This window comes from Onychostoma macrolepis, chromosome 14 (assembly GCF_012432095.1).
Source record: "Onychostoma macrolepis isolate SWU-2019 chromosome 14, ASM1243209v1, whole genome shotgun sequence".
Taxonomy (NCBI): domain Eukaryota; kingdom Metazoa; phylum Chordata; class Actinopteri; order Cypriniformes; family Cyprinidae; genus Onychostoma; species Onychostoma macrolepis.
The window spans coordinates 2,669,552-2,693,001 of NC_081168.1; the positions used below are offsets into that span (position 1 = coordinate 2,669,552).

At 34.9% G+C, this 23,450-nt stretch overlaps 1 protein-coding gene across 3 annotated transcripts in view; it reads left to right on the forward strand.

Annotated features, from left to right (window-relative positions):
* gabrb2a (gamma-aminobutyric acid type A receptor subunit beta2a) overlaps positions 1-23,450 on the forward strand; it is a 55,076-nt gene that overhangs the window by 28,248 nt on the left and 3,378 nt on the right. For 2 of the 3 annotated variants that reach the window (XM_058797801.1, XM_058797803.1), the window contains 5 exons: positions 5,961-6,043; positions 14,118-14,255; positions 16,841-16,993; positions 22,268-22,512; positions 22,907-23,047. In XM_058797801.1, coding sequence (XP_058653784.1) covers positions 5,961-6,043; positions 14,118-14,255; positions 16,841-16,993; positions 22,268-22,512; positions 22,907-23,047 — 760 coding nt within the window. The remainder of the gene's footprint in view (positions 1-5,960; positions 6,044-14,117; positions 14,256-16,840; positions 16,994-22,267; positions 22,513-22,906; positions 23,048-23,450) is intronic. The other variant, XM_058797802.1, reaches the window with a different exon arrangement.

Sequence of the window (23,450 nt, forward strand, 5' to 3'; positions counted from 1 at the left end):
AATTTCCATCTTAAACTAACGTAAATCTGGCTGATTTATCTTGTTAAAGGATTATACTTGAATTATACAGATTATTGCTGAAGTGAAAAAAAAAGTGAAACTTAAAAAAAGTTATATTAGTTTGAGTTTATTATTATGAAAAATGCTATGTTTTATTCTAAAACTGCATGAAAGTCAAGTCCATACATCTAAGGAAATTGTGTTCCAAATTTGAGGTTGATATCTCAAAAAATGAGCTTCCAGTAAGATTTTGTTTGGATGCAGTACCAAACATTTCCACTAGTTGAAATTAGCTTCCCAATCATTTAGGATGTGATAATTTTTGACCTGTGACTATTTTTTTCAAGACCATTTAAAAAATTTTGTATCATGTCCATGATTCATTTGTGTGTGTGTGTGTTCTAGGGGTGACCCCCGAATAGTCGACGATTCGATGCTTCGATAGGAGGAGCCTGATTCGACTCCCAATCTCACAGTTGAATATTCGCAGAGGTTTTATGATCATGCCACTTTTGCTATATGTCTGATTTCACATAGAACTACTGGTTTTCTCCCAATAAGTTAATATACAGCCTATTAAGATAATGCTGTAAATAAAAATCTGAAAAGAAAGAAGCTTTAAATAAATATTTTAACGTGTGTGAATAAATCCAACCACCCCTATGGATTTAAGTTTCATTTTCCATAATCCGTGACCGACAGAGGAGCATTTTGGCGGCAGGGATTTAAACCTTTAACAAGACTCAAACTGACACAGGCAGAAAGTGAAAGACTGGATTTTTTCGATCAGGTAGGGTACAAGTGATTTCAAAATCATATCGTATATTATTTATCTCGTATAAGATGCATTTGATTACAGCGCTTCATTGTAGTACTACAGTGATTATCTCTGCAGTGCGAGCAGTACAAACAACAATGCAGAATATTAATAAGTATGACTGGAACTGTCATATATACGTAACATTATAATGAGAACACTATTATAATAAAACGCTGTGAATTTTAATAGTTTAGTTGCTGTGTTTCTGCACGTTGTTGCGTGAAGAACGCGTCCACAAAAGGAGTTCATTCAGAGCCGCGCAGACACGTGTGCATTCAGGGCATTTTGTGCAGATGGCCTATAAGTCGTAATATTGACGTTATGTTATACAATTAACGAAGCGTATTCTATATGAGATAAATAATGAGTTAATCCCATTGATTAAAAACCTGCTATCAAATGCTTCATTCTACTTGTCATCTTCAGCGCGAGCAGTTCACAACAGAAATGCAGAACATTAACGGTCATATACATAACGTTATAATGAGAGCAGTATTGTAAAAAATGTGAATTCTTAGGGTTTCGCTGACGTTTAATGCTAACTATCTTTTAATCAAAACATAAAACATTAGGCCTATTTTTGTATCTGCGAGGCATCCATTACACATTTTCCCTGTGTGTTAACGTCAGTAATTATGATTGTTGAATGTCTGACTTGACTCTTGGTAATGTATTTTGCCCCGCCTCCAAACATATGATTCGACCATCAGTCGACTCTCGGCAAGATTCAACATTTCCAATTCAACTATGAAAATCCTTAGTCGGGGACACCCCTAGTGTGTTCACAAAGCAAGTGCCAAGTGCCTTTACCAAGTTTCATACCATTTGGATGACGGAAAAAAACGTAAAATATTTCTGTCAAGAATAACCAAACAACACCAGAGGGTTAAAAAAAAATCACAATCTAGTTAAGTGTGCAAAATCTTTGATCCAATTCAGGACTACCATTTTGGCTGCTGTGTTTTCAGCTCGTCCTCTCGCCACCCTCATAATGTAATTTAGTCAGACCCCTGCATGGTGTGTTGCAGCACAAGCCTTAGTAAACAAGGTCGTTTGGAATAAAGGTACACATGCTGCCTTGGGGTCTGTACCCAACCCTTTCATGAACCTGTGCGGTGCGCGGGGAAACCGTAGCGCTGCGGCCCGCCAGTGATAGATGGATAGATGAAGTCTAGTGTACTGGTGAGCGCTCTTGAATGCATGCGTATGAGAAGATCTCAGCGTTGGTGGGTTTCAATGCAGGGAAGTAGCAGTCTAACGGCACTAGAGAGTAAACAGCTCCGACTTTTATTCCTCAGGAGTCAGGCCTAGCTTCCCTCTGCTCTTAATATATTGAGCCAAGCCCTCTTCAAGCGGATACAAATCAAGCAGTAAGCAGCAGGTCACAGTGAGACGGAGAGCAGAGAAATAGAGAGATGAGTAAGAGAGACTGGGGGCAAAATCTTTTTACGTTTTTCTTCCTAACTCACGGACTGCTATAAATATACCTACTGTCTTTTAGTAAACTAAACGTCTTTGGCAATAAATAACTTTTAATGAGAAAGACTAGATCGTAATATCATATTTAATAGGAATCAGAGTGTTTGCAATGGTTGGGGGCAATTCTAACACCTGACAAAGAAATCATATTAGCCCACTCTGACGAAAAAAAACATATAATGTCATTGCTTTAATGTTTTTTTTTCCCGTCCTTTATATCATACTAATTCTTTTGGCTGTCAGATATAATGTGTGCTTAAAGGAAAAGTCTAAATGGCACCTACATTATAATTGTATGAAGCAAGTCCACAACTAGACAAAATAATTGATGAAATAACGTTAATTATTACAAGTTTTAATTCAAAAGCATTAAAACTTCAAACAGAAATGACATATTATTATACAGTATATTTTCTTCAAACAGAATATATATATATATATATATAATATTATATATATTATAATAATATATATGTTTGAAAGAAGTCTCTTCTGCACACCAAGGCTGCATTTTTTTTATCAACACTACAGTAAAAACAGTGAAATATTATTACAATTTAAAAATAACAGTTTTCTATGTGAATGTGTTTTAAAATGTAATTTATTCCTGTGATCAAAGCTGTATTTTCAGCATCATTACTCCAGTCTTCAGTGTCACATGATCTTCAGAAATAATTCTAATATGCAGATTTGCTGCTCAAGAAACATTTGTGATTATTTGCAATGTTGAAAAAAGTTGTGCAGCTGAGTATTTTTGTGGTACATTTTATTTTTCAGGATTCACAGATGAATAGAAAATTCAACAGAACATTATTTATTTGAAATAGAACTCTTTTGTAACATTAGAAATGTCTTTACTGTCACTTTTGATCAATTTAATGCGTCCTTGATGAATAAAAACATTAATTTATTTAAAAAATAATCTTACTGACCCCAGACTTTTGAGCAGTAGTGTCTAATCAGTTGTTCTTAAACAGATGGAAAAACAGATTGAGAAAATAGATGTATTGTATGCAGTGAAAGAAATGTGGAAGATGGAAAGAGAAGGAGAAGATGAAAGGAGGTTCAGAGATTAAAGAGATTGAGAAAAGGTTAACAATGTTAAGAGAGCGAGAAGGAGGGATGGAGGAATCGAGAAAGACCAACTCCACCTCGAACTCTCCTCAGCTTTCCAACAACACCAAAGCTCATCAGCTGTAGGGACTGATGACTCTCTCATCTATCCATCTCTTAGACACCCAAATGCACTGAGACTTTTGCTGATGATGTAGCGACCTATAAATAGCCTGTTATTTTTACCTCTGCCATCTTGGCCTAATTTCCTGATTTCCCAGAGCTCCCAGTTCTTCCAGCTCTTCCTGTGGAATTGTGATTGCGGGACGGTGCAGAGGAACCTCGGGAGTATTGATGTTTTTGGCATGTTGATTTATGACCGGGAACAAAGAGAGAGATGAGGCTTGCTGACAAGCCAGAACTGTATTCAGAAAAAAATGCAATCCACAAAAATCTTAAGCGCAAGTTTAATTGATGCTTTACATCAAATCACAGATTTTTTGTCTTTACTGTCACAGTTGATCTTTAATGCATCCTTGCTGAATATGTGAATATGTAAGACAATCTTACTGACCCCAAATGTTGTCTTTGTGAACAAAGAAAAAGATGAGGCTTGTTCTCGGTATAACTCACGTATATGGTAAAAACTGCAAAAATTGAAACCACACTGTAAACAAAATTCAGTAAAATTTACGGTAAAAAAACAGCAGCTGTGGTTGCCGGAAATCTACTGGAAAAAAAATACGGTAGCAACATTTTAAACTCAGCATGCTTTGTTTATCAGCTCGCGCACATCAGCTGTACAGGCATTAATGCTTAATGTTTAACATTATTCATTGCATACATCTGCTTCGTAGACATCCTTAATCTTTAATAACTCCATTCTGCTGTCTGTTGTTCTGTTGCTGGTGTTTCTTTGTCTGAATATGGCACTTATCACATGCTGTGTTGAATCGGCGTTTGGTATCGGGGCGTTTTAACGAGTACGGGTACAGGAGCTCAGTATCGGTGCATCCCTAGTTAATATACCAACCTATTGAAGTACTGATATCTGTTTTGTACCTTTGTAATACTCTGATAACCACCAAATGCAGGTGGTGATGAAAAAGTCACATGATGAACCAAAGCCCATCACAAGCAGCTTTTAAATAATAACATATATAGAAGGTGCACAGTGTCATTTATACAAACACTAAACACCATCATGGTGAGACTCATTAAACTGAAATATGCAATAAACATTAATTTAACAACATTAGTAACATACAACCCTAATAAACATAACTGGTAAGAAAAAACAAAGAAAAAACATCCAATTTGAAATGCTACGCAGGGAATTATGGGAACGTCAATTTATGGTTTTTCCCTATAAATTTTACATTCTTTTTCACTTCCAAAAATGGTATTTCACCGTAAAATTGTTGAATTGAATTTCATTGAAATGTCTATTACAGTTTTTCACCTTATTTATTAGGGGAACTTACCGTTAACCATTTAACAGGTTTTTACTGTAGCATTTTCACGGTTTTTACAGTTAAAATATTTTTTTTACAGTGCAGTGTAATAAGTTTAAGTATTGCTTTAAATCAAATCAACGTTGCACAACCTGTAGTGGCAAGTTCATGACATTTTAATGTTAACTAAATAATCATGATGGAAATTGACTGATGCTAATTCACAAAATCAAGTAGAAATCTACAATGATTTATTCAAATTCCAATTGTTTATATTTATATTTATAATGCTTTATTATATTGAAGTTATTTTTAATTCAGGATATTTATATATAAATAAAATAATATGTATCTCGGTTTCCACAAAAATATTGGGCAGCACGACTGTTTTCAACATTGATAATAATCAGAAATGCATATTAGAATGATTTCTGAAGGATCGTGTGACACTGAAGACTGGAGTTATGATGCTGAAAATTCAGCTTTGATCACAGAAATAAATTACATTTGAACATATATTCACATCGAAAACAGCTATTTAAAATTGTTAATAGTATTTCACAATTTTACTCTTTTTACTGTATTTTTGAGCATAAGAGTCTTTTTCCAAAAAGTAAAAATAAATAATTTTTTTTTTTTTTGAGTGAAGTTCAGAGACAGTCATCAATTAAATTTTAGTTTTAATTTACTGTGAAAATGGCATCGCTGCTGCAGTTGGGTCAGACCCAAAGGACAGACTGTTTTCCTTCAGGTAATAATCTTGGTTGTCCACTCAAGATTAATACTTGCTCATTATACCATTTATTTACCTTTGGCAGACACTTTTGTCAAAAAACTTGCGTTGCACTGAAGGTGTACAATTTATATTTATGCATTCCCTGGGAATCAAACCCGTTGCCCTGGCTGATGCTGTACTCTACTGTTTGAGCAAAAGGAATGTAGTTTAAATAATAGATTTGATAGAATTTCTCGATTTTATTGAAAAATAATGTATAGAATAATGTATAGAAAAATAATGTATAGAATGGTAAAATCCATCCATCCAGACAGATCTGTGAGCAGCAGTGTGGATGTGAGGGAGGAGGGTCTCGTCTCTGTTGTCCTTGAGAAGCGTCAGTAATCCCCACAGTCCCCTGTCTCTGCTTTGCATTCAGGATCACCACCACCGCAGCCTGCATGATGGACCTGAGGCGATACCCGCTGGACGAACAGAACTGCACGCTGGAGATCGAGAGCTGTGAGTGATTCTCAGATTCACAGCATCTGCTTTTCTTCACCCTGTCTAGAGGTCAAATTATATTTTTTATAGGACAGATATTTCTAATAATTATTTTTATGTTGAACTGATAACCAGTATGCAGGAAGATTTTTTTATTATTATTATTATTTTTTAAAAGCATAACATTATTAAATTATTACAAGTATTATTATTAAATATTATTATTATTAATAATAATAATAAAAGCAATAAAATATATAATATGTAATGTATAATATGTAATGATAATAATATTAATTTATAAATAGTATATTGTTATGAAATATGTACTAGTTATTATTATTATTATTGTTGTTGTTGTTGTTGTTGTTGTTGTTGTTGTTGTTGATGTTGTTATTAGTTTCATTTGTTTTATTAAAATTTAATATTGAAAAATATTATTAAAAACAATAGAATATGTAATAATAATAATAATAATAATAATTTATATTATACTATATTTTTGTAGTTTTTATATTTTATATATGCCATACATATAATAATAATAATAATAATAACAATAATAATAATTATTATTTACTATAACAGTATGGAGAATGATTTTATTTTACTTAATTTTTAAAATCATAAAATATTGAACATATTATTAAAAAATAAAATATGTAATAGTAATAATAATAATTTTATTATCATGGTATTTTAGTTTTAGTTTTTTTGTTCCATAAATATAATATCATTAATAATGATTATTAATAATAATAATAATAATAATAATGATAATAATAATTAATAATAATAATAATATGGTCACAAATGTAATTTCATGTTTATGTTACACTGTATGTTACACTGAGAGTGAATTGCTGTTCAGTAAACAGCTGAATAATTAATGTAAGCAGTACATTAAGAAAGTCACTCCACCTGTGAACCCTCTTGTTTCTTGTTGAACACACAGTGCTTTAATGGTGTTTTTGGAGTCTCTTCTGTAGAAACCCGATATTACAGAACCGATTAAATAGTAAAGTACGTTAAAAACATAGGCTCAAGCGATTATGGGTTATCTGTTACCCAGACCCATCTGATGATCTGTTTTTCAGCTGTGCCATGACAGCAGTGCTAAATTATGCATTTACAGCCATAACAAAAGCTAATCATCTCCCTCTTTATCAAGATGAATGGGCTTTCTATTTTGTCATTATTGCCTGTAATTGTGTGTAACGCAATTTTTCTTGTAATAAAAAATGAAAGACACAGGAGAAGAATGCGAGGTCTTCTCAGTGTTTTATCTTTGTCCCTGGAGTGCTGGATTACAGCGCTGTGATGTGATGCTCCGGCACAGGCTGCTCCGTTTGATCATTAAGTTGCCAGAAGCGTTAAGCAGCACAGAAACACTGAGGGTCAGGCCTGACTTCCTTCAGCTACCAATACACTGCACGCTTTTCTCCTTCTGCCTCCTTCTCCATTTCTGGCTCGTTTCCCCCCTTCTACTCATTCCCTTTCAGGGTTATTATAGTTAACTAAAACTAAAACCATAAAATCATTTTCGCTTCTTGAAATTGCTATTTATTTTATTTAATCAAATTATTTAATCTAACTTGATATACTAAAATAACTAGTGCTGTCAAACAATTAATCACGATTAATCGCATCCAAAATAAAAGTTTTTGTTTACGTAATATACAGTATCTCACAGAAGTGAGTACACTCCTCACATTTTTGTAAATATTTTATTATATCTTTTCATGTGACAACACTGAAGAAATGACACTTTGCTACAATGTAAAGTAGTGAGTGTACAGCTTGTATAACACTGTAAATTTGCTGTCTCCTCAAAATAACTCAACACACAGCCATTAATGTCTAAACTGCTGGCCACAAAAGCGAGTACACCCCTAAGTGAAAATGTCCAAATTGGGCCCAATTAGCCATTTTCTCTCCCCGGTGTCATGTGACTCGTTAGTGTTACAAGGTCTCAGTTGTGAATGGGGAGCAGGTGTGTTAAATTTGGTGTTATCGCTCTCACTCTCTCATACTGGTCACTGGAAGTTCAACATAGCACCTCATGGCAAAGAACTCTCTGAGGATCTGAAAAAAAAGAATTGTTGCTCTACATAAAGATGGCGTAGGCTATAAGAAGATTGCCAAGGCCCTGAAACTGAGCTGCAGCACAGTGGCCAAGCGGTTTAACAGGACAGGTTCTACTCAGAACAGGCCTCGACATGGTCGACCAAAGAAGTTGAGTGCATGTGCTCAGCGTCATATCCAGAGGTTATGTTTGGGAAATAGACGTATGAGTGCTGCCAGCATTGCTGCAGAGGTTGAAGGAGTGGGGGATCAGCCTGTCAGTGCTCAGACCATACGCCGCACACTGCATCAAATTGGTCTGCATGGCTGTCGTCGCAGAACGAAGCCTCTTCTAAAGATGATGCACAAGAAAGCCCGCAAACAGTTTGCTGAAGACAAGCAGACTAAGGTCATGGATTACTGGAACCATGTCCTGTGGTCTGATGAGACCAAGATAAACTTATTTGGTTCAGATGGTGTTAAGCGGCAACCAGGTGAGGAGTACAAAAACAAGTGTGTCTTACATACAGTCAAGCATGGTGGTGGGAGTGTCATGGTCTGGGGCTGCATGATTGCTGCCAGCACTGGGGAGCAACAGTTCTTTGAGGGAACCATGAATTCCAACATGTACTGTGACATACTGAAGCAGAGCATGATCCTCTCCGTGGAAGAGGACTCCAGTGGCAACCTGTGAAGCTCTGGTAAACTCCATGCACAAGTGGGTTAAGGCAGTGCTGGAAAATAATGGTGGCCACACTAAATATTGACACTTTGGGCCCAATTTGGACATTTTCACTTAGGGGTGTACTCACTTTTGTGGCCAGCGGTTTAGACATTAATGGCTGTTGTTATAAAATATGGCTGATATTATAAAATATTTACAAAAATGTGAGGGGTGTACTCACTTCTGTGAGATACTGTATGTGTGTATACTGTGTGTATTTATTATGTATATATAAATACACACACATGCACGTATATGTTTAAGAGAAATATGTTTTGTTTATATATTAAGCATATTTATATATAATATAAATTACATTAATATAAATATATACATGTAAATATTTTCAAAATATATACTGTATATGTGTGTATTTATATATACATAATAAATATACACAGCACACACACATATATTATGTAAACAAAAACTTTTATTTTGGATGCGATTAATCGTGATTAATTGTTTGACTACACTAAAAATAACTAAAACTAAAATAAAAGTAGATAAAAATATATAGACTTATTAAAAAACAACTAATAAGATTTATAAATAAAAAATAAATAATAACTAACAACTAATAAATTTTTTTTTAAAAAACAACAACAAAATTGATCTAAAATTAAAACCAATTTAAAATATTAATAAAAACTATAATGTATCTCAGTGATATTAAAATAACACTGTTCTCTTAAAGGTGTCGCGACATTCAGAATTTAAGAAATGTGTCTCTTTTTTTTTCCCATAAGTGTACATTTAAATTTAATCAGCCACACCAGGGTTACCAGGTCTGTGTAACAAAACCGCCCCAATTGCTACTCAAAACTTGGCCAATCACTGCCAAAAACTAGCTCAATCAGGTTCTGGGGAAATTTGGCTATCAAAAATCGCTCCAAAATCACATTCTAAAAAAAAAAAACAATCCACAACAACACTAAAATAGTAGCTCAATTCTGCGTGAAAACTGCAGACTTGGAAACAGAGTCAAAACATAAATGATCACATTAATACTATTGACCAAATATGCAAATTAATTAATTTGTTTTATTTATTCACAGCCTAAAATATATATATATATTAAATATATATATATATACTATAATAACACAATTAATTTAATTTCTTAAGTAAATTATATAATATGAATATATATATTTTTTAAAAACGGATAATTTATATACATTTAATACTAATTTCTCTAGGTAGAATTTCAAACATTGATCATTAATACCAACAAATGTTTATAAAAGTGTCTCATATGTTGCTGATAAAAATGGAATGTATTTTTAAAAATTCTAATTTAAATCGAATCCAACTGGCAACCCGGCTTTCTCTTGCTTTCTCTCCCACACTCACGTTTCTTTTCCAGTGTCTGAAACCTTTCACGCTCACAATTGCGTGTTTTCCCGTAATTTTCGCCTGCGTGTCTAGCTGAAGTGTTTTGTGTGGCGTTTCACGCGAGCTAATGAGACACAAGCTAAAGCCTCCTTTTCCCTGATCAACTTGATTCCCGATACATAATTAATGGCCGCGATTCAGAAGCAGATTTTAAAGCAGAAGCTGTGCTCTCGAGTCACTCACCTCTGATGTGGATTCCTTTTTCTCTGGTTTCTTTCATGGCCCGAGGGAATAATGGAGCCGTAGCAGTAAAGTGATGTGATCTGTTGACAGTAATCAGCCAGTCAATTGACAGAATCAGACGCGGTGGCACAGAAATAATAGATTTAATGGAAAGTGAAACACCAGTGCTTCCCAGTCCAACAGCAGTTTTCTCTAGAGTCCTCAGCTCTCTCATGCTTTTCTCGCTTTCGTCTCTCGCCATTTAAAAGCCTTTTCAGACAGCGGGGTGAACACGACGCAACCAAATGCTCCCACGCTAGCAAGACACATCTTATGACTGTCACATGGCTCAAGCTCTTGTCGTATTTACATCACGTTGCTCTCTGGCCCATTAAACCGAAGGAGAAAGCCGTGTTTGTTATCTTTGTCGCTGCATTAATGCTTTATAAGGCCTACAGCTTTGCTGGCCTTTTTAAGTCTGTACCTGGTTGCTAAGTCATGCAGAGATAACTCCTTTGAATATGAAGAAATCAGAAGCTCATCGTTAATTATTCAAAACACTAAATAGGTCACTGGTTCTCATTATAAGTTGCATGCAGACAAACTGGTGCAGACGGAGAAGGAACCTTAGCGAGGAGGACGGAGAACAAGCAAACACACAGATTCCTTCACGAATGTGGATGTGTGTCTGTTTCATAACCAGCTGTCCCCTTACATAATTTAATGATCACTTGTTTTGAAATCTAAATGTCACAGTCAATATTTATACTGCACTTTCCATGAATACAATGCAATTTGGTAGCCCTTTGGTTTATGTAAAGTATTAAAAACACGAATCCAAAGCTTTTTGTTGGATATGTTAGAAAATGTGTTATCTAAAAATAGGGGTGGGCGATATGACCAAAATCTTATGTGTGACCCTGGAGCACAAAAGCAGTCATAAGCAGCACAGAGGTATATTTGTAGCAATAGCCAACAATACATTGTATGGGTCAAAATGATCCATTTTTCTTTTATGCCAAAAATCATTAGGATATTAAGTAAAGATTATGTTCCATGAAGATATTTTGTAAATTTCCTACCGTAAATATATCAAAACTTCATTTTTGTGACCCACATATGTGACCCTGGACCACAAAACCAGTCATAAGGTTCAATTTGTTGGGATAGGACAATATTTGGCTGAGATACAACTATTTGAAAATCTGGAATCTGAGGGTGCAAAAAAATCTAAATATTGAGAAAATCACCTTTAAAGTTGTCCAAATGAAGTTCTTAGCAATGCATATTACTAATCAAAAATTAAGTTTTGATATATTTATGGATAGATTATAGATTAATAGATCATTTAGACCCATACAATGTATTGTTGGCTATTGCTACAAATATACCTGTACTACTTATGACTGCTTTTGTGCTCCAGGGTCACATTTCACGTTATGAGTAATTTTATTTCACAATAACGATATATATCATGATATATTTATTTTTGCTTTTAATAACGTTTTTATGATAATAATGTTTTTGAGACCATAGAATTTTCATAATTCTTGTCATCAGTGTCAATATTCCAAAAACTAACACAAGCCTAAAAAAAAAGTCAAGCTCACTGAAGATAAGTAACTAATTTCAAGCAACAGGACAAAAAACTACAATAAATAAATGCTACATACATTGTGTGAATTAATCAAAATACTGCATAGTTTTCACTGTAAATAAAATTTTGTATTATTAAAGTTACGAAAGTGATTTAGTCAAGAGCGGTGAGATTTTCTCTCACTGCTGTTTGATTAACATGAATGACAGACAGGAGGAAAAAATTGGCAGCTTCCCCTTTAAGACCGAACATCCGGATCCAATATACCAACCCGATCTCATGAAAGTGCGTATAAATAGTATGCCAAATAAAACAAAAACTTGTGGTATTGATACGCAAAAATTTACTTTAGCATGTATATGCTACGCAGTGAGTAGGATTAGGGTTGTGGGGTAGATGCGTATCATATGCACGCGAAAACTGCATATCATATGCAAGCCAAAGTCAATTTTTACGTATCAATACCATGAGTTTTTGTTTTTATTTGGCGTACTATTTATACACATTTTCATGAGACCGGGCTCAGTGTTACACATGTGTTTTCTTTCTCAGCTGTTTCCTTTCACTTAAGACCTGCATAACTGTTTTTTACGAGGATACTTGCAAAGACGGGCATTTAGACACATATAAGTATGTGTATTTAACCGTTCAAGGCCAATAAAGCAACAAAAATATTCACACGCTCTATGAGCAGCGGATTCATGTGCGCGGCCTTCGGAAACAGTCTCACAGACAGCAAATGCTGTTTGCATTTAAACGGCTTAAAATCACTAATTTTTAAACCACAATGCTTAAAAATGTGTGCAAACGCAAAATTTTCATGACAATGGTGCACTGCAACTTGACATGAGTGCACAACCATGATAAAGACGATAGTCCAAAATCTCTACCAGTTAACAAATTATATCCAGTATATCTAAAAACATAACCTAGCATGAAATGGAGCTGGTTTCAAGTGTCTGTTCCCCCTTAAAATGGGGATTTTAGTCTGTCCCACTTTAGAGGCTGACCTTCTTGAATTAAAAAGTTAACACAACATCATAGTTTTGTCAATATACTAAATTAGTTTTTAATTAAATGTGGAAAAACACATTTTAAATTATTAACTAATGTAACTACCAGGGTTACTATAGTTAACTAAAACTGAAACTAAATGTAAAACTATTAAAAAACTAATATTTCATTACTTAAAATAAAATAAATATTAACTGACATAAAACAAAAAATGTAAATATATATATATATTTCAGTTAGTCAGTTTGAGTTTAATTTATATAATTTAATTTAATAATGAATAAAGTTTTAATATTTTTTTTTTCCTTTTTATAATCCAGATTATTCACCAGGCTGTCACTTCTAGTTGAACGCACGTGGACTCGAATGCTTCAAAATCAAAATATTTATAAAAACTATAAAAATATTTCAATGATACTAAAATGACACTGGTTTTTGCATGATCAAAGTAACATAATTTGGATCTTTTTTTTTACATGAACACATTTTTCACATAAACAACCTTATTCCTTTTTTCTTGTTGATTGCATTTGTCAATCTTAACCTTCAACCCTGTTACCCAAAATATTGTAGTAAAAAAAAAACAAAAAAAACATTGAATCAATATTTATCTTTAATTTTTGGGAAATACAAAAAAAACAAAAACAAAAAAACTTTTGGTTCCAACTAGCTACTGAGTGATGTAATATTAGAGATGTAATTTGTAATTTGAGTGATATTTACAACCCTGTTACCCTTTTTTTGCATTGTTTATTTTTAACGTTATTTTTTAACGTTTAATGTTAAGTTTTGTCTATTTATTTCTTAAATGCTTTAAACCGTATTTAGACATCACAAATATTGGTAACAGGGTTGAAAATAAATCTAACCTCATATTAAATTAATAGAAAACAAATTTCTTATAATATTTTATAATATACAATATTTAAATGGACAACCTGAGGATGATGATCAACATTTTTGGGGATCAACTCTCACTATGTTTAAAGTCCGATAAAGCTTGGATGCAGAAGGAAGTAAGACACAAAGTCAGTCTTTATACAGAGCTCATTTTCTGCTGCTGGATCTCAGTTGTCCTCATGTGTATGGAGATGCATAGTTTGTTATAACGCATGTGTGTTTGGATCCTCCAGATGGCTACACCACAGATGATATCGAGTTTTACTGGCGAGGGGGAGACGGAGCCGTTTCTGGGGTGGAGAGGATCGAGCTGCCTCAGTTCTCCATCGTGGACTACAAACTCATCTCCAAGAACGTGGTTTTCTCCACAGGTTGAGTTTTTTCTCCTTTGTGTGTGTTGTAGCATTGGGATCATGAGTCAGAAGTAATGTTTGATCTAGGGGTGGGCGGTAGGACCAGAATATTATATCACTGTATGAGTTTTTTCATGATAACGGTACATATTATTTAATGAAAAAATAATTTTACAAATGAAAAAGGTATTTCAGTTTTTTTAAACTTGAAGGACACAAACCAAAAGATATGATTATTCAAAACTTCTGTTACAGACAAAAGTAAAACATAAAACGGATGGATGGGTCTCACCCTGAATTCTTTGAATTTTTATCAGCGCTGGATAGATTACTTACAAAATGTAATCTGTTATGGATTGCAATTTACATGACAAAAATTGTAGTTAGTAATGTAATCCTTTAAACATTTGAGGTAATATAATCAGATTACTTTTAGATTACTCGTTTATCACATTGATTTAAATAGGATAATCTTGTACCATATTGAAAAAAAAAAATACAAAGAGATTATTGTTATTAATAACAAGTGCATTACTGTAAGGTTTCCCAAACTAGAAACTGCAGGGGGTTCGCGAGTTTAGGTTAAGGTTAATAATTAATTAAATCATAAAAATGTAAAATTAAAATAAATCATTTTAAAATAACAGTCAAAAAAAAAAAAAAAAAAAATTTTTACTAAAAATGATTAAATATTTAGTTTACCTGATGTCATGTGACCATTAACCAACATCAGAGGACCATGAAGGTGCAAATGTGTTACTTAATAATTAACTTATTACCTTAAAATCTCAGGGGTACTTCAGGTAAATACAGTATATTAGATGAAATACAGACTAATACAGTATATTAGATGAAAGAGGTTCAGATGAGAAAAAAAAGTTTGGGAATCCCTGCATTACATGTAAATAATAAATTACGTGAAGCCTTCCGAAGTCATAGAAATACTTGGTTAAGTAACCCATAATTTAATGTGTTCATCAGTAATGTTGAGAAAACACTTCTTGAAACGGAAAAGTTTTTTTGTAAGTCCAGTGGTCAAATTCTGTGTGGCTTGTATATTTTCTGTTTAATTCTATCCACCTGACTATACACTGAAAAAAATGATTCAGTGAATTTGCAAATGTTTTTAAGGTAAGTGGTTGCAATCAATTTATTTGAGCTACATTTAAATGAACAAATTTAGTTGAAAGTCAACTAAATTTGTTTATTTAAATGTAGCTCAAATAAACTGATTGCAACCACTTACCTTAAAATGTTTTAGTAAATGCAATGAATCATTTTTTTTTTCAGTGTAGTGTCTGGTCTTTGTGTGAACATCCACAAAACTGGAAGACTTTCTGAATCTATATAAGCGGTTGGCTATAGAAAAGCGGAAAAAGAAGAATTAGGAAAATCAATAAATGAATTATAATTTATTGCAATTGAGTGAATAATATGTAATCATGTATAAAATGTGTTTAAAATGTAATATAATCTAATTACAAGTACTTAATTTAAATATTCCAGATTACATGTAATCATTTACTACCTAGCTCTGATTTTTATGAACTGCATTCAAAGGCTTCATGTGCAACAGCCATTATACACACATCTGTGAGCACACAGAAAGCCGGCCCCGGCCTGGTATGATCCCTACAGTTTATCCACAAAAACATCAAAAGCTGAAATGCTGTGGTGCAGACATTATTGCATACATATATAGTTACAGTGTCCTTTTGCTAAACCTTGAAGCGATGTATGCGATGAGTAAGCATGTGAGTAAGTGCACATAATTTGTTTTTCTCCAGTCTTATTATCATCACTGGTCTGCCTTTCAGGAACAGATAAAGTCACGCAGTCTGGCTGTCTGACTCTACCCACGCTCTCAGACACGCCGCTTATTATTGCGACCTGTTATGCCACCAAATATATATTTTAGGTGGCCTGTGTTTACTATATGGACCAATGCATTGAATGATCAAACTAAAATGATCAGCATTCTGCAATACAAGAAAAAGACTGATGCTAAAAACAACAGTTTATGGATAATGGTCAGTCCAGGTTTTTTTTTTTTTTTCTTTAAAGAAATTATGCATTATTGCATTAAATTGATTAAAGGATTCATTACATTGATAAAAAGTGACAGTAACATTTATTACGTTACAAAAGATTTTTAAATAGCCTAAATGCTTTTAAATGTTCTACTTATCAAAGAAACCTGAAAAATTATGTATCACAAAAATATGAAGCAGCACGACTGTTTTCAATAATGCAAAACGTTTCTTGAGCATCAAATCAGCATATTTGAATGATTTCTGAAGGATCATGTGACACTGAAGACTGGATTAATGATGCTGAAAATTCAGCTTTGCATCAGGAATGAATTACATTTGAAAATATATTAAAATAGAAAACAGTTATTTTGAATTGCAGTAATATTTGACAGTTTTTACTGAATTTTTGTGTAAATCGGTGAGTAGAAAATGCTTCTTTTACAAACATTAACAAATTTTACCGACCCCAAACTTTGTATGGTACGATTACTGCAATTGCGATTACTGTAATCCCTAGATGCTACTATAGAGCATGTATGAAACTGTCCTTCTTTTTCTTTTTTGGACCAGGTTCTTATCCTCGTCTGTCTCTGAGTTTCAAACTCAAGAGGAACATTGGTTACTTCATCCTGCAGACCTACATGCCCTCGATCCTAATCACCATCCTGTCCTGGGTGTCCTTCTGGATCAACTACGATGCTTCTGCTGCCCGTGTGGCTTTAGGTGGGACATCTGATCATGTGATGTGTGTTATTGTTGGTGGAGATGTTTGTTGGGCTTATGGTGACCATTTTATACTGTGTCTTTATTTTGTATACTCAGGGGTCAGCTATGATGGTTCTTTGGATTTCCGTTTCTTGTTTTACAGGCTCTTTTCTGTTTGCCTCTCATTGCAGTTGAGTAAAACATCAGTAACTGGGATTTTGCCAAGATGTGTTTCTGTATCAACATCCTTGTTGGTCCTGGAACAACATTTCCTATTGTGTTGCGGTGATGGCATAATTTTTTTTTAGGTTGACCTGGAAGTTAACGTCACCCTGGTTCCCTCTACAAAAACCCAATAGGATTTTCATGCTAGCTTTTGGATTATTGCAGAAAATATGCTCAGTGACCAATGAAAGTTTATGATTTTGTGCATCAAGATAATCTTCACAAATGAACACAACTTTTTTGAAGACTGTGTTTGAAACACAACGAGGCTGTGAAAGTGAACTAGTGAGTAGATAAGTTTTCCTGTTTGGTCTGATAATGTTTAATGTCCCAGACAACCTCTGTAGACCCATTTAGCCACTTGTTATGAACTGTCTTTTTCAAAACAAGTAAAGGCTTAAAAAATAACAAGAGGGTATTACTGATTTCTTTTACGGAGTGTCTATTTACACTAAGTGCAAATAGCCTGCCTTGTTGGCAGAGGCTGTGAGTGGGATAGACAACATTGCAAAAAGACGCTCATTTCACATCAGTTTCAGTGGTGTAGATGGTAAGACGTGTACATTTTGACGCAATCGACCCGAGTTCGAACCTGACTTTTGCCAAACTTTTTTTCTCCCTTTTCAAATCTCATATCGCATCGGAAAGGCATTCATTATTCAATAAAAATGAAGGAAATAATCAATATAATAAATAACCTTTATTTTATGGCCTAGATTAAAACTTGAAAATATCTTGAACTTGTGTGAAGCCCAGACCTTATTTCAGACATTTACCAGTGCTGGGTAGATTACAACAACAAAACACAAAGAAAATATATTTAATTATTTGTTATCTATATTGTGAAATGCATTAAACATTACATTACAGTAGGGTTTCCCAAACTGGAGTCCATGAAAAGCTTTACTGAAATACTGAATTCATAAAAATGTCAAAAGCTTGGGAAACCCCCAACATTACATGAACAAACATTAATAAACATGAAGAACATGACATTACATGGCCAAAGTCGTCCAGGTTTGAAATAATTTTGTCCAGACTTTCAATATTAATAATTACTAAAGGTCACTGGAAATGATGAACACATAATATTTCACAGCTATGCATCAACAGTGTTTAGTAACTTGGTTACACTCAATTAGAGAGTAAAAAATAAGAACTGGGGTGAATCAATAAATTAAGAATAATTTACTGCCATTGTGTGAAAAATATGTAATCATGTAATCCATAAAAAAAAGTAACTGTAATCTGATTATGTGCATTTTAAAACATAATATAATCTAATTACAAATTCTTAATTATTTGGAATCTGATTATGTAATCCATATTACATGTAATCAGTTACTACCCATTAAAAAAGCATTGACATTGGGACAATGTAAGTAAAAAAATGCATCTAACTTCCAAGTTTTAATACTAATTCCTGCAGCACACTATTAACAAATCTGATTTCAGGTTCTATTTATAGTCGGATATGGGATATTCCTTCTCGACATCTGAGATTTACAACTGTAGAGGACACTTGAAAGACGACGTAGGTGCAGGTGTTCAGAGTCTCCTGCCAGCCAAATTGCAGAGAATAAGCAATGGTGCGCATTCATTTTGCAGGTGTTAGATTTTCAACAGGTTTTTTCATAACCCCTAGATAAATGGGTTATATCTTATAATGCTGGCACTTTTACTCATTGATTCATTGAATTTGCTGAAACGTGATTACGTCCCACCAGATGTTATCATGTTCATAAGACGTTACAAGTTTCCAAGTTGGAAGTCCAATATTCTCGCTTAGCCAGACTTTTAATTGAGGCCATAGGGTTTGGGCTTTACAGCCGCTTCAACTGGCCAAGGACAGAGGCAGTCTGAATGGCATGTAAAGCGACCGATAACAGTTCATTTGTTCAGTGCCATGTTTAGGGGCAGGTAAATAACAGAACTGCATGCAACCACGCGTCATTCATTCAACATCAGCACGAAAGTATAGCAAATAATGGTGCAACAATCTGCATTAAAAACCCTGTCTGCAAAGTTTGTTTACCTTTTTAATTGAAAAAAAATAAGCACATATTATTTAAACGATGTGCACTTCAGACATCAGGAGCTCTCGGTGCACATGACTATTTGGAGCACGTCTCCACTCTTTAGTGGCCATAGCCAATGTGTTCTGAAAACACACTGTTGTCTTGAGCAAAGATTTGTTTCCTGGTGAAATATTTAAGAGTGCCACACACTAGGCCAGTGTTTCCCAACCACTGTTGTCTGGTGTGCCATGGAAAATGATCAAAAACTTTCTATCTCCATTATATTTTGTTGTTATTTTAAATCAGTGCTATTGGTCATCGTGAAAAGCATGAAAAAAAGCTTGTGACTAAACCTCGTAACACCATTGGATCCTCAAATTGTCAGTCAAACATCATAAATCCAGATTTACAGATGTAGACAGATGTCTACTTCTTCGCAATGCAAGGGTAAATAAAGAACTGATATGTTTGAATAAGTAAGTGTTTTCTTAACTCAATAAACACTGTCTATAAAGGCTAATGTTTTTGTGTGTTTGAAGAGCGGAGAAGAGTCTTAGCATTTGCCGTCTAGTTGTAGCCAATACACTTTTGTATGTTTTAAATATCCTGTGCGTAGCGATTCATCTTTTTTATCATGAGATTTTGGACAAATGTATTAAACAACCAGAAAAACTGAGCGCCCATATAGCTACAATAATCTTTATAACCTGTAAATTGATTAAAATGTAATGCGATTAATTTACTGCCTCAGATGCGGTCGTTCTAATGACAGACAAAACACAGATCTCCGTTATTCGCTAACACATTTGAGCATGATTTTCAGAAAATGTTAAGTACAAGTGTCTGATCATATATAAAACCAAAATGCCAACTCTGACGACGCATTGTTTAATTATTGGGGGGAATAAAAACGTTTCCTCTTTCTCTCTTTGTTTTGTTTTAATTAATTCATTTATTTTTAGTGCTTAGTGGTGTGCCGTGGGATTTTTCATTTATCAAAACTGAAAAAAGGTTGGTAAACACTGCACTGGGCTCTCAGAAATCTGGTAGAAGACTTTTCAAATCCGACTTGTTGAAAGTGTGTCTAGTTTATTATGCCGTATGCATCAAGCAGTCTACTGCAGTTTTCCATGTAGGATCAACAAAAGATATTGATTCAGGAACGTCTTGGCAAAATCAAGGTGATCTTAGTACATCTGGTCCCCAAGAAGAGAATTGTTCAACGGTTGCTCTTTCATATTATGACTCATATTCGAGATCTTTGGTAGACTTTGGTATTTTCATTTTTTCAAATCAGAGTACAGTTTAAAACGTTTTTAAAGCATCTCGTCTGAAACTCTAGAGGAGACAATCATGAGATGAATCTTCGGTTTTTCTCATTGCTGCGTAGGAGGAACTAGATATTGTGGTTGTGCTTTCCTTTGGGCAGTACCTGCCGGTGCTCCAAAAGAGGAGGCTCAAATTGCAAATGAAATTGTATGATGCTTGGACTCAAGTGGGTCTTAAATCTGCCTCACTCCAGTGAAAATACGGCGCTGCCAGTGCTCCCCTCTCCCTCCCGCTCCAAACTCTATTAGAAGTGCTCTGTAGCCTCTGCTGATCTGCGTTGATGTATTACTGCTGATTAAGCTGACAAACTTTCCTCCGGTCGCTCTTTACTGACGTGTTTTATGTCCAGGGCCATGTTCCTGCCATTATGACAAAATGGCTTCTTCTGACGCTGATACTTGGGGGTTTGGTGGAGAATAGATCACTGATGATAGGGAGCCAGGCCTTTTGTGTTTGGGTGAACTTGTCAGAATGAATCTGTCTGCAGTGAGGGGCATGTGACGAGGAAACACATGTCTCAACCTTGCTGTATTGTTTAAAGAGAAATACAGCAGCTCTGTTACAGACTTTGACGTCTCGGTTTCTCTACGTGGCTTCAGAATGAATTGAGCTTTCTACACCGAACGTGTTTGCTATGTGTGTGTGAATTTGACCAAACGGAGATGATGATGATGATGAACCAATTAAACATTTAGGAATATGCGAGAAATGCTGATGAATTGTTCTATGACTAATTTGGAAGATGGTTAGAGGTGAGCCTAGAGGCAGCCTAGTAAAACTAGATTTGACACTTTATAATATACATGCACCATTCAAAAGATTATTTTTATAATGCATTTGAAAATAAAGCAATACTTTGATTTAACAAGGATGCATAAAATTGATCAAAATGACAGTAAAGACATTTATAATGTTACAAATTCTACTTAAAATAAATGATTTTCTTTTGAACTATTCAAAGAATCCTGAAAAAAAAATGTATCACTGTTTCCGCACAAGTGTTTTCAACATTGATGATAAATCAGCATATTAGAATGATTTCTGAAAGATCATGTGACACTGAAGACTGGAGCAATGATGCTGAAAATTCATCTTTGATCATAGAAATAAGTTAATTGTAATAATATTTCACAATATTTCTGTTTTTACTGCTTTTTTTTATCAAATAAATGCAGCCTTGGCGAGCATACAAGGTTCCTTTCATTGTTTTGTGCTTGTTTTGCGAATATCTTTAGTCTGATTGCTTAATAATAGCCTGAAAATTTTGAGGTGCCACTGATGTCACGAGAACGTTGTGAGGCGAGTTGCATGAGAGCAAACAAACCCCTAAACTCAAGCATTAATTTTCATCATGCAACTCATCCCAAAGTGTTCATGCTACATGAGTGCTATCTGAAATGGTGCTTCGTTTAAATCGAAAAGCACATCTCTTGGTATATCTCAATGCTTCTCTCTGGAAGCGCCGTAGCTCGCAGCACATCTCTTCGATTCACATTTGCATTAGCGCATTGTATTCAAGTTGATTGTTGTCAAAGTTTTCATAATGGTTTCAAGTTGGAAGATGACACATGAATAACCTCTGTAATTGCTTCGTTGGCAGCTCCTACTCAGCGCTTGCTGGATAATTACGTCTCACTTCTCTTGTTATATAAAGCTGCAGCTGATTTGAGCTGCACAGTACTGTACTTAATTATGCCTGAACGCTTTCTCCGAACTCCAGGTATCACCACCGTGCTGACCATGACCACCATTAATACTCACTTGCGAGAGACCCTTCCCAAGATTCCCTATGTGAAAGCCATAGACATGTACCTGATGGGCTGCTTTGTCTTTGTGTTCCTGGCGCTGCTGGAGTACGCCTTTGTCAATTACATCTTCTTCGGGAGAGGACCTCAGCGGCAGAAGAAAGCGGCAGAAAAGGCCGCCACAGCCAACAATGAGAAACTCAGGCCCGACCCCAACAAGGTACTGCCGAGCTTTCCACACACACACACACACATCGCGTGTCTTTAGGGTTTGTTGACAAAGGCCTCTGGTCAGTAGGTGGTCGGTTCTCTGAGGTAATATGTTGTGTCCTTTCAGGGTCAGATTGTTAAAACACCGGATGTATAGCTGTATTTTTTTCCACTGGCATAAGCTTGTTCACCAGCCGCAACCTAATGGGCTTTTACCCTCAGAAACATGTGATGAAATGTCCGGGAGATGGGCACAGACTTTTGTTAGCTGTAAACAACAGACACTCGGACGCAGCCCGCCTGGCCGAGCCTCTAGGGCTTTCCTTCTAATCTCATTGAAAGAGTTGTGTCTCTCTCTGAGTGCGGCCGACCTCTGTAACTGTGCTGATTTTGTATGCTTGCAGTGGTTGGTGGGAAGTGTAGTTCAGAGAGACGATGCTCTCTATGCCAGAATGAAACAGAGGGAAATTGACGGGTATGACTCGATGTGGGATCCGATCTTTGCGGAGGATGCAGCATTAGGACTAGGCGATCAAAGACTTAAGGTACTGAATGGTACAAAAAATGCAATGGCTCTGCATCGATAACCAACCAGAAGTAAACACACCCAAGCTCTTTCTGTTTGATTCTTATGATTTCTTTGGATGACTTTCTGTTGTTCTTCCTTTAGAGTAATGATGGTAGCCATCATCATTTCCACCATTACGTTGTCCTGCCCTTTTTTCAGTTACCGTTTGCACCCGAGCCTTTTTCCCAGATGCCCATTCCTGTTTGATCGCCAAGCGTAGCATTTGTGGATGCTTATTAGCTTAAAGGACTGTTCACACCACGGAGGATAACTTTAAGAAGTTTTAATCATTCAAATTCTATGAGAATATAGGACAGTCCACACTACAACTATAACGATAACAACACAGAAGAAAAGTGTTGGGGGTAACGCATGATTTG